The sequence below is a fragment of the Aspergillus wentii genome (assembly GCF_001890725.1).
Source record: "Aspergillus wentii DTO 134E9 unplaced genomic scaffold ASPWEscaffold_3, whole genome shotgun sequence".
In the NCBI taxonomy this organism is placed as follows: domain Eukaryota; kingdom Fungi; phylum Ascomycota; class Eurotiomycetes; order Eurotiales; family Aspergillaceae; genus Aspergillus; species Aspergillus wentii.
Window position 1 is genome coordinate 3,993,589 of NW_024467834.1, and position 12,016 is coordinate 4,005,604.

The 12,016-nt window shown below is 45.3% G+C and overlaps 5 protein-coding genes and 1 non-coding gene across 6 annotated transcripts; 3 read left to right on the forward strand and 3 right to left on the reverse strand.

Moving 5' to 3' along the window:
- Positions 1-662: 662 nt before the first annotated feature.
- On the reverse strand, positions 663-1,290 carry ASPWEDRAFT_171319 (uncharacterized protein; the record flags this gene model as incomplete). The annotated part of the gene is made up of 2 exons (XM_040830765.1): positions 663-754; positions 810-1,290. The coding sequence occupies 2 exons, from the start codon at positions 1,288-1,290 to the stop codon at positions 663-665; spliced, it is 573 nt and encodes a 190-aa protein (XP_040691532.1).
- A 741-nt stretch (positions 1,291-2,031) lies between these two features.
- ASPWEDRAFT_39585 (uncharacterized protein) lies at positions 2,032-3,980 on the forward strand. The gene is made up of 4 exons (XM_040835127.1): positions 2,032-2,210; positions 2,256-2,375; positions 2,426-3,120; positions 3,165-3,980. The coding sequence occupies exons 1-4, from the start codon at positions 2,135-2,137 to the stop codon at positions 3,870-3,872; spliced, it is 1,599 nt and encodes a 532-aa protein (XP_040691533.1). The 5' UTR covers positions 2,032-2,134; the 3' UTR covers positions 3,873-3,980.
- Positions 3,981-4,102: 122 nt separating this feature from the next.
- ASPWEDRAFT_182673 (uncharacterized protein) lies at positions 4,103-4,823 on the reverse strand. Its single transcript, XM_040831931.1, has 3 exons — positions 4,687-4,823; positions 4,506-4,634; positions 4,103-4,441 (listed from the first exon to the last, which is right to left on the reverse strand). The coding sequence occupies exons 1-2, from the start codon at positions 4,765-4,767 to the stop codon at positions 4,533-4,535; spliced, it is 183 nt and encodes a 60-aa protein (XP_040691534.1). The 5' UTR covers positions 4,768-4,823; the 3' UTR covers positions 4,103-4,441; positions 4,506-4,532.
- A 3,519-nt stretch (positions 4,824-8,342) lies between these two features.
- On the reverse strand, positions 8,343-8,428 carry ASPWEDRAFT_t94. Its single transcript has one exon. It is a non-coding gene; the product is annotated as a tRNA-Tyr (tRNA).
- Positions 8,429-9,641: 1,213 nt separating this feature from the next.
- On the forward strand, positions 9,642-10,328 carry ASPWEDRAFT_27199 (fungal specific transcription factor domain-containing protein; the record flags this gene model as incomplete). The annotated part of the gene is made up of 2 exons (XM_040832968.1): positions 9,642-10,074; positions 10,123-10,328. The coding sequence occupies 2 exons, from the start codon at positions 9,642-9,644 to the stop codon at positions 10,326-10,328; spliced, it is 639 nt and encodes a 212-aa protein (XP_040691535.1).
- A 330-nt stretch (positions 10,329-10,658) lies between these two features.
- Positions 10,659-11,243, forward strand: ASPWEDRAFT_171323 (acyl-CoA thioesterase; the record flags this gene model as incomplete). Its single annotated transcript, XM_040830766.1, has 3 exons — positions 10,659-10,732; positions 10,796-10,846; positions 10,898-11,243. 3 exons carry the CDS (start codon positions 10,659-10,661, stop codon positions 11,241-11,243), a joined length of 471 nt encoding a protein of 156 aa, XP_040691536.1.
- Between the last annotated feature and the right edge of the window lie 773 nt (positions 11,244-12,016).

Below are 12,016 nucleotides of genomic sequence, written 5' to 3' on the forward strand. Positions count from 1 at the left end.
ATTAACTAGCTACATGTGCTAGTATAGCCTAATGATTTCATTGGTGAGAGCAACGTGCTTCAACTTTTGACTCGTCCGCTGTTGAGTTGCAAGATCAAATCATATGCGGGGAAAACCGTTGGGAAAATCTGCATTTGACATATGCACGCGACTTACAGCTTAGATAAATCGATGACTGTTTCGCCATAGCGCTCTTTTATGCCTAATCTAGTAGTACATACGACCACAGGAGAGATTGTTCCGGGGAATACCCCGCAATATGTCACATGACCGGACGTTGACTTTGTGTAAAGAGGAGCGAAGAGAATTTGAGGGGTTTTACAAACTTGATGTTTCATTATAGAGTGTAAAGGGAACAGAAGCAAGGAAAATAAAGTTTGCCAAGTTCTGGCTACCAATCAAAGATGTGATCTCTAAAATTTGAAAATTGAAATATTTGTATCTCTGAATGATGTATATATATCGCAAAGCCAGAACACCAAAACCAAAAAATATAGAAAACGCGTATTTATAACGCGTCGATCGATCAGGATAGGCCTCTAGGCCATAAGAATATCATGGAGTCCAATGGGCGCCACTTTGGCGGCACAGTAGACGCGTCAACCCCCATGCCAGGGTCGCGTCATCATAATATACATGTTTTTCATCGCTGCTCACTTCCATCATTTAATCTCCTTATACAAAGTATTCGTAAAGGTCAAGCAGCTGTTGGTCAGGAGGTTGTAGTGAGGATTCTTCTTCTCGTATTCCTCGGCTAGTAAATAGTTAGCTTAATGTTGTTTTGTTCCTAACAAGAGTGACCTTCATACCCTTTTTCTTAATTGAGTGCATGGAATCCTTGACCTCTCCCGCAAACTCATATTTACTGGGGGTTGCAACCTTGTGCCAGTATGCCAAGGGCCCAGCACCAGCAAGGATGTGGTTGGCTCTCCAGTCAGACTCTTGGGTCTTAACCTGCCCACCCTTTTCGATGCGGCCATTTCTTGTTCCCAGATCGAATGCCTTTGGGTCGGAAAATTCCGTGTCGGATTCATAGGTACCGACGATGAGACGAACATGGGACCAGCCAGTCACACATTCGTAAGCGTTATGACCCTTGGGGGCCCACTTCTCGACGAGGGCATATCGTGTCTTGGCTTTCAGCGCATGTCCCTTGGCAGCCTCTTTGAGCACCTTGATGTTGTCTGCTTTTGTTTCTTTCTCTACTTCTGGGGAGAGTTTGAGATTGTTCGGAGAAGCCGCGCACAGAAGAGCAAAGAGGAAAAATAAGATGTAACTGAGACCTCTCATCTTGCGTGAAAGTGATAGATAAAGATGGAAAATATGGAATAAGAGGTAGTGGAATGACAACAAGAGATGCAATGAATGATTCTGTTGCTTCTGTGAGATCTGTTGATGATAGTTTATGGATGCGCAAATTCTCTCTTTAATAGCTTTCAATCCAGGCTATATTTTTAATTTCAGCCCTGCCAGGTACTTTGTCAATCATCCTGCAGGATGAGGCTGATGATTGGAATGGTTAAGGCTGACTACTGTAAGCTTTTAGTTTACATTCGCCTTTTAGGGCTGTGTATACACGATCCTGCGGGATCTTGCGACTTTGGAATATTAAATAGCCAAAATACGTCATTGGAATTTGGAATAGCTAAGCCCAACCACAGTAAGCTTTTAGCCTATTGCTAGTTAAATTATCGCTAAGAGAACTACTGTAAACAGTAAGTAGCCCCCACAACACAGGATTTATCGCCCGTCCTGGGATATGGAATAGCCAAAGTGAATATGTTCCTCATTCGCATACTTAAGGCTGATTACTGTAAGCTGTGACTGCCTAGGTCAGCTTACATTATGAGAGCGATTCTAGGACTGGTTTCCGATAATACTAGTGCAGCAGCTCCCTGATGGCTGTGACACAAGCTTTTAGTTTATTATTGCTTGGTAGTTGGTACGGCGAGATGGCTACTATAAATAGTAAACAGCCCCCACAACCGGAACACCGCATTTATGGCCCGTCACCTGCACAGCCCCACCTTCCAAATCAGCATTATTTAACTGTCTATCAGCATTTCATCCTTCTACAGCACTAAAGTATTATTCCATACAATCCATACACGAATAATCCCTATGAGTTACTACCATGGGCATATCCTCTTCACAACCAGAACCACAATTGCCAGAAGGCTTCACGTGGCCCCCTCACCCACAGAACCGCCGTATGTTATCCTCTATGTTTTTTCGTCAATGCTAATTCAATTCAGAGGAGCTTCGTGACCGATATGGATACAACCCGTTTGAATCTTCAGGCTTCAAGTTAGAGCAGCGTCGCCGACTTGAAGTGGTGTTTGATACCTTCTGCACTTGTTCTGAGTCAATTAAATGCAAGTCTCGATGCTATCATCGTCTTGAATGATGCTTACCCTTCCTCTAGTCTGGTCAGAATCGAACCTCACCGACTTTTTACAGAGTACTTTTCCTCAGGAAATAGCACCAATTCTCCTAGACGCAATCCCAGTTCTGCACCGCTTCCTACTGCGTTTGGGTTCATTCCCGTATCAGAATGACCCAGACAAGCTTTTAACCCTCGATGTCCTGCGAATGGCGGTCATACTTATGTTGATCTATGATTCAGAACGAGCTGAAGCCGATGGGCCAGACACAACTCTGGAATATGATACGTCATTTGCTGATTTCAGGAGAGTAGCCTTTCAGAGCTTGGCAACGCTGGACCCTTTTCCATCCAAACAGCTTCAACAGAGGCAGCGTGATGAAGAAGATGACTTCCACCTTGAACGGGTCATTCACCGTATCAACAAGGAATATAATTGGCAAAATCCTGAAGATCCCAAGTGTATAATTTTCGGCCCCGAATTATCAGTCTCAGACTATGCCTCATCTTGGTCAAATGACTTGCACAGATTAATCCCCATTGACGAGTGGCGATCTCTACTTCGATTATTACTTGTTTCTCAACTCTATCGGGGTGGCATTAATCCTCAGCAGTTTTCCACTTATCCCCCACAGTTGGAACACGTTATAGACTCCGTTCTTGGGGCGTTTAAGGAAAACACTAATGCGACCGGTATTTCCTGGGAGGTTTTTGATCGGGTTGTGGCAAGGTCAATGGTAAGATTCATCCACATCTTATAGCTTATGTGCTAATAAATCAGCCACGATTCTTGATGGGATGGGACAGAATCCTTGGGCCACTATATTCAACAGAACATCTGCACGAATTTCCTGCGTCAGCTTCTGTATCCGAGGCCCAATCCCTCTTCAGAGAAACATATACCCCTCTCTTTCAGCGAGAGGGTCCCAAGTCCAGCCTGCTAGACCTTCCCAGACTTAGCCAGCTAGACCTGCTTATGCTCTCTCAATTGCAGACTGAAAACGCATCTCTCTGTTGGTCAGCCGGCAGAGAGCAGCACCTCAACCTCCGCGATCTCCATACTGCCATGACAGACCAACAAACCCCGCACCAAATCCTTGTCATCTCAGGGAGTAGCGACAAAGATGATCATGTCATCTTCGGTGCCCTCCTATGGTCGCCACCAACTGCAGCAAATGAAACTCCACGTATGATTGTCAGCCGCATCTTCCAGCTCAAACCAGTTCATAGGTCTTTCCGCCCGCTGAGTGGATATTGCTTCGATGTCAAAACAACCCCCCCTTTACTGGAGAATGACCCTGTCTCAATTAAGATGACCATTCCCATGGGTGAGAAGGACCCTGACACGGTGGATCTGGTGCTGGATGAGACGTCGAGGAGTGGGGAACTCATTATGGGAAAGAGTCCCAAGATTCGGGAGTATTTCCGTATTGATGCGGTAGAGGTACTCCGGGTTGATAAGGAGAATAAACCTGTTAAGTTTCATTGAATAATCCCTCAGTTGTGCCATTTGTATTCTAAAGTGAGATGTAACATAACTTGAATCCACTGAGAAGAGAACGAACCCTTTTACATACAAGAAATAAGCCATCTTTACGCCTAAAATCTCCATCTATCCAGAAGCCCTTATTCTGGCTGATTAGCGCACATTCTAATTCCATGCCATTTATGCAACAGGCTATACAAAATTGCATGAATGTATCCAGGGATTGTGGTTATATAAGATGATCTCACTGCTCGTTCTAGGTGTGAGTGTGTGACGATCCAATGACTTAAGTGTACTACTGGATAACTATCACACACTATTTCAATATTTACACTGCATTCAGCATATAGCATTCCATGTCACGCATTGTTAAATCAAAGTCATGATTGGCATATGATCGCGTGTTTCACTACTTTATCCGACAGTGAAATCATAAGAAAGACAGTATGTTTGGAAGGCTGGGATATAATAGTAGCTAAACTTGTCGATGCGTACGTTCACTTAAAGCACCCCTTAATACCTTTCCTCGTTTCCTCCTTAAGTTAGACGAGCAAGATATTGATATGCCCTGCCTATCAGATTCATCAGCGACCACCGTACTTGCTGGGAATGTAATGGGAAGGAGAATCACAGTACCACATCATCCAATGAGTCGAAGATAGCTCAGCCGTAGTTACATCTATATTCCTTGTCCGAGCTTAGCCGACAATCATTATTGCAGCAATCGGAGTTAGAGCTGCAGGGATCAGGCCCATCTATGCAGCGCTGAAGTACCATCAGTGATAAATACAACGGTCATAAACAAAGACAGACATACCTTTTCAAGGCCACCATCTGGGCCCGGCATTGCCGCGGAGAGGCCCACGAGGGACAGCAGCAGAACAGTGAAAAGCTTCATGTTGATGGATAAGAAATTGGATGAGAAACTGCCTTTGAGATCTGGCTCTAGTCTTGTGATCGCTTTGATAGACGATGGTTTATGGTGACCAGAGGTGGTATTTATATCTTGGGAACACTATGTGATGACGACGGCACAGCTCTTACACACCTCAATACGGCCAACACAAACCATCGGTTGTCGGTGGCGGTGCCACGTCCAGCATCAGATATAATGTATCTTGTGCGGGAAATGATCGGCACTCATGCCGAATCAAGATTGGTATATCACAGCCTTGTCTCTCTTCAAACCAGTTCCAATAATCGACTGTGTCTACAAATTATTCCCAACAACCCACAGCCTCGTGTGTCTAAGCCCCATAGGCCAATTCATAGCCTCGTCTGTTACCTAGAGCCACGTCACAATCAGCATCAGGATTTGCAGATCAGGGTCCTGCCAAGAGCCAAGGCATTGGCCGAATCACAGCTATGCTGTTGGCCTAGCCGGTGGTCAAAGAGGAACCGAATGATTCTGCGATAAATGTATACGTACCATATACAGGATGCGCATACTGTATACCCTACTCGCATTACTTATATGCCCATCCTTAGACCCTAGTAGTTTATGTTTTTTGACTTCTACTGTTGAAAAGTGAGAAAAAGGGGCACTCATGCATGCCCAGCCTTGTACCCCTTGATGACATGAGCTGCAGCCTAGCTGCAAGACTAATTTGATGATCTATAAAACTGTTCACTGTTTAGAACTTTTCGCAAATTGCCTTGACGTCACTGAATACTTAGTGCTTAACGAGGCACCACCAAGAAGTCTAATCATACCATGTGTAGCCGAGGCAACTTGGTGGCACTCTCTATCAGCAGAGGACTTTGAGTAAGGGGACGGATACCTGTCAAATTATGGATTATCTATACTCTGCAGCGGATATGTGGATATCCTTCAATGATTAACCTCTATGTTGAGCCTTTAGTATTAAACCAGGCCTCGACCCTTTTGGAATCTTTACGCCTAAACCTAGGTATAAAGCACAATGAAGCTGGACTAACGATCATTTCTAGCGTGGAATTATTTGAATGGCTTTGAGGGCCAAAACCAGATGTTCAGTTCAGCCGCTTATAGTAACGATTGGCACAAGGCTCTCTGCCAATGCAATGGATGAGAGTAACATTTATCGATCCCACACGTCAGCCAGTACAGTAGTACCATCATCATATTGGATCAATACTGCAGTCAAGGAAGGCTGTGTTATAGCATATAATGCCCACCTGCGAGACATTGCATCCCCGAATCTGCTGCTTTCCCATCTACTACCATATATTACAGTGTCTATCAAGAGTAGTTTGGCTGAGTCAGCACTAGCAAATCCTGCTGCTATCTGTCTTACTTTTTGAAAACTATCTTTCATTAGTGGTTTCATGATCGTAGCTGTAGGTTCAAAATCTCAATGACTGCTGTTATCTATTGGCATTTGAGATTCTCACAGCTGTCATGAACAGCTTTTCTCCGTTTGCTATTACAGGAAGAAGCAACGGTATGTTGATCGCTTATCAATGGCTATTGCAACACTAACTATGGTAGACTGCTACTTAAGCAGCGTCTGTAGCGACTCAGGTGCCTTCCTGGGCGGATACTTGTGCGCTGTCAGACTGCACATTTCGTCGTGAAGCTCGAACATAGACATTTAGACGATTCTTTAAGCATTCGCTGACCAGATGAAATGAAGGTGGGCAAAACTTATATTCCCAACTACAATATCTCAGAGATATGTGGGGAACTGGAGGAGTTTTTGTTGCTTTCAACATTCGCTTGCGGCTACTATGATCCAGCATCGGGTGTTGAAGACCTGTTTTATCTCGAAGACGATGGCAACATATGTCCACCCAATAACTATAGCTTTAAATCCGCGATATCTTTGAAAGTGATGCTGATTAAACGATGCCCAATACCGGTGTTGCTCGCAGACTCGGAATAGGAAGAATCTTTCTCAAGAGATGGGCCCAGGCTTCTCCAGAGTTCAAGAATATCATTCTGAAATGATATTGAGACAGCTAGTCTTTACCCTAGGAACCTGTCCTAAGAAATTGATAGGTGATTTGTCTTGGCTGCTCACAACGTATTTAATTATATAACACATAAGCCCTGTAGTCCACATTTCTTATATAAAGTAGGGGCTTCTAGGAACATAGAATGTATAAAGTCTTGATACTTTCCTGCTACTCCATTAATACTGCAAATGCACAAAAATAGTACTTTGACTACGAAATCGGATGATACGAAAGGCTATATAAAATACCATTATGACTAGGAACAACCCCATAAGCAGCCTCCTCCCGCCGGGACATATCCCGCACATCTCTTACAAGCGAATCTGGTACCTCCCATGTAAAAAGTGCCCGACACGATCATTGTGGCGATCGAACATGATGGGACCTAATTTTCGAGTCCGAGTGTCGGGGACAATGCAAAGCTCCATCGGAAGATGGCTCTATCCTATTTTAGCGGTGCCGATCCACTCGTTTGTGCATGGGCGAGTCACTCTATTTGGAGTGTCCGCCCGCCAGGTATGGGTTGATTCGTAATATATCCTTATTGATACTCCTATATAGTCTGTTAATTTCCAAAGAAATGCATATAGGAAAGTGGGGAAAACCCACGGCGCGGCGGTGCTGAACCAGTATGTACTGATCAATGTACAGACCTCCTCTCCCGTCCAGGGATAACTGTCAGACCAATCGAGAAGTTTCTCATAAATACATGCCAATAGTGTCACTGGGGTGTCTTTTAGTCCGTAGCTGGTCGTGGTGGGCCGCGTAGCCTGCAGAGCACGATACCCCGAGCTCTCCCCGGTGAACCATTTGCATCGTGCTAGGCCCTTCTTCTCACACTGTGTATGGTTTCAATGCATGTTCTACTGCCAGGAAATGGTAGTTCCAAAAGTCAGGAGAGGAGCCCCCATAGTCGGAATTAATGTGTGTTGCCTTGCATGAGTCGGAATACAGAAGTGCTACTGTGTGAGTGATGTAGTAGCCCTAGTCGCCTCCCTGCGTTATATAGTACTGGTATCCCAGCTGTGGCATCAGCTTGTGGCATGTCTCTGCGTACTGCTTAACTGATAATCCCCGAGTTTTCAGCCCTTGGCTGAATCCAAATTTTGTAAGGGAGATGGCGACGACGTGGAATGCCAGGTTGGAGAGGCCGTCGCCAGATAGTGTTGGAACAATCTTTGTCCCCTCGAGGAATAAACCTGGCAAACTATGAAATTAGAGCCGATGAATGGCGGTTTGCACAGGCGATGGATGATGCATGAGTCGTATGCTCAGCGTGTCAAATACTGTCACTTGGATCTCCGTCATAAGTATGGCACAGCCCGTAGCCAGTCATTCTATAAATTCAGAGGTTGTGTGTATGGATGGATTTGACACAACTACGTGAAGAGTGATTAACAAAAAGCAAATCAATAAATCGTGTCTGTATCTTTTCATTATTATAGTAAGATATTCCACATCCAAGTTACCATGCAAAATAAATGTATCGTCTGTGGATCGAACTGGAAAGAGGGGGAAAAAAAAGGTATCTCATGATCCCCCGAACCGGAATCGAGCCGGTGACCTGTCGGTAACAATTTAACATTACAGCCGACCGCCATATCCAACTAGACCATCGGGGGTTTTGGAGATGGTGCTGCTTGCCTTCCACTGGCAGTTAGCCAGCATCACATGGTGACACATAATTTAAATATACTTTGCTGTGACACTACTGCCATCATAAATTCGAGTATAGTAACCCCAACAAAATGATGCACAAAACACTCTTCAAAGTGATATCAAAGTCCCCCAAATTGGGGAATGAGGGGACTGCAGGGCGTACGCCCTATTCGAATTACCTCAATAGGCATCGGCCAGACGACCGAAATGGCATGTGCGTTTGATAGATTATCATTTCGGCCACAAGTCCAGAGCTCCCCCGCGATCAGAGTCTATTCTGGACCCCCGCTTAGCGCACAGTGTGCTATTATCTGCGCGAGGTTATAAGGCAATTGACAAAGTGCACAGAGATAAATGGCGCTGCTCTGTTGGAAATCTTGGCCGTAAAAGGTACACTGTTCAGCTGCGACTAGTCCATATGTTTTAACTCTCTCTCTCTTCAATGCATGTTATGATAGCAGACCAGCAATGACTGCAGGGTCGCAATCGAAACATTCCACAATCATCGCCCGCGCGTGTCTGGTTTGCCACCACAAGAAGATCCGGTGCGATACTGCCCGGCCACCATGCGCGACATAAGCTAGCCAGAATCGCGACTGCGTATATCATCCGGAAGCTCCAAGGAAGAGGTACGTGGCATGGGACTAAACAGAAGTCTCAGCGGGTTGAACCTGATCAAGACCGACGTTTGCGCCGATCAGCAAGCTTGAAATGAAAGAGTGGCTCTACTGCCGCTTACTGGGCGTCATATGTCGGCGACACCGAGTGACGAGGGTGCAATTCTGGAATCTACATCGGTTGGTAACGAACGGTTTGAGTGAAGAAATTGGGAATCTACAAAAGAGGATAAGGATGTCGAGACAAGGGTCGAGATTTGATGATCGTCTCTGCCAGCCATACTTGTCAGACGTTGAATTTCAGATTAGGCTATAGATGCTGCACCGTTCATCACAGTCGATGAATTAGGACACCCAGAGAATTTTGGACCATCAACAGTATGGAATCTTCCAACGCAGAGTGAGCCTCCTACTATGTCGAGACAGAATGAGACGTTCGAGAAGAGAAGAAAGACTTTAACTGCAAATGCAGCCCTCCAGTGACAATCGGAACTCTTCCTGACGCTTCCACCCAGACATTGCCGGTGCCCCAACCCAGGTTGCATTGCATCTGCTGAACATGCATTGGACTCGTCAACGCACCCTTCCACTTGCGAATTTCATGGTGCTCAACGCAATCTATCATTCCCTTTCCATTTTTCTGCTCCATCAAAGACTCATTTCTGATGCCCGCCTCCGCTCAAAGACGCCTCGGCACTCCTGGGAAAAGTGCACAGCCGCAGGGCAGATGACATCTTCCATTGCCCAGCCATACAAAGCAGCATATGGCCTCATCAAGGCACCGTACATCATGGGCTACAGCATCTACGTCGCTGGGACTATTCAAGTACGCAATGTTGCTGGAGACGCGGCAGGCAATTCCGACCATAAACAACTCCTCGTCTCAACCATCGACTACCTGGATGACATGTGCAATGCAAATGAAGGAGTCAAACGGCTACTTATCATCATCAGACAGCGAATGAAAGCCAACAAAATCGATCCTGGATATGGTAGCTATCCTCCTGTGACAGTCAGAGTATCATACTAACTTTAACAAGACCCTCTCCCTATAGCGCCAGCAGTCGAGACATTCGACCTCGAGATGATCTTTAATATGTTTCCACTAGACCGGAAGTCCGGTGTCAATGATATGAATAATATGGCAAATATCGACTACTGCTTGGATCCTTTATTTGGCCTGATGAATTATCCTTGCGAGGACTTCCCGAGCCCTAAACTTCTGATGGATGATTCTATGATTTAGTCGGCTAGATATTGTGTTTACATTATGATGATAATATCAACTTTTTAATTTCACATTTACTGTATTCTGATGATCAGCCCAATAATCTAAAATGACAATCTCAAAACTGTATGTACTTGTCGGTGTATCTAAGCCTCCCCTGTGTGGGTACCTGCCATCGTTTCCCCGATTTGGGGATCTCCTTCACCTCCCGTGTAGAAAAATGTTCACTACATGCCTCGGATGTCTCGACCTCGGTCCAAGCATCTTGATATCCTGGCTTGTGGTATTAGGTACTTATTTACCTCATACACTTCCTTTAGTTTCAACAAGTCAACTTTCATCGCTATCATGGAATCTACCAAGAATCTCAAGGCGCGTCGCCGACAAGACTACCGTTACCACCTTGACTATCGAACACGATGGTGAGTCCTCACTTACTCAATCATATCACTACTAAATAACAGAATATACTTATCTATTTCCAGGTCCGATAACGACATGTATGACCACATGAACAAATCCGTCTACGGCTTCCTGTAACCACCTCTTCCAAAAACCAAAACCACCCTTCACCTAACCCAATACAGCGTCGACTCCATAATATACGCTTACCTCATCAAAACCTGTGGCTTCCACCCACCCACCGCCGAAATGTATGGAGTGGCCGTGGACGCCCATACCGAGTTCTTCTCGTCAATCGCATATCCCGCCGTTGCAGAGCTGGGCCTGCGCGTGAACAAACTCGGCAAGTCCAGCGTAACGTATGAAGTTGGTGTTTTCGAGCAAGGTGTCGATGATCCCAAGGTTGTGTCGCACTGTGTTCATGTTTTTGTGGAGCGTTCAACGGGGAGGCCGGCGCCGGAGGGTATGAGGGTGGTTTTGAGGGAGGCTCTTGAGAAGTTGGATGTGGGAGTTGAAACGAGTAAATTGTAGTAGATTTTCCAGATGTTGAATTCAATTCAGTTATATGAGGCATATAGCTTGCGGGGAAGGCGATTAATGAATCAGTCAAGACTATTAATATGATGCTCCAATTGCTTATTTGAACGACGATAAGGTTTTACACACCATCAACCCTATCAATATCGTTATGTTCATTGTCAGACGTTCTGAATAGCCTTTGCTTAAGGACTACTTTTGAGGAAGTAAAGATGAAAATCTCTACACTTCGTAGCTGGTTGAAACGGATCTTCCGAGCCCGTAGAATCGAGGCAACAAAGCGCGTTGTCAGCAATCCACCTAATCAATACCTACTATCCCAGCTAATCTAATAGGGAATAGTCGTAGGTCTGGCCAGCATCTTCTGAGACATATCTAGGGCTGTCCATGTCATGCGGTCTTTGGCACAGTCATAACCTCTTCCCCTCAACTCTTTCGCCTCTTCTCCGTGTCAATCTTCCATCGTCCTCCCATTTATCTTCCTTCTTTCAATCAACATGACCCCTTTGGTAGCCGCAATCACCGCCAGCAACATGAACGCTGTACAGACTCTACTCCAAAACGGCGTCGAACTAGACGAGGAAAATGCAAACCCTATGCATCGCGCTGTAGCAATTGGGAATCTCGAAATTACAAAACTCCTGGTTCAGCACGGAGTCGAATTTGAAAACGAATGACTTGGACTACAATGAACTGCATTTTGCCGCATCACATGGGCGAACGGATGTTCTAGAATATCTTCTCCAGATGAGAGGTGGCCATGATTC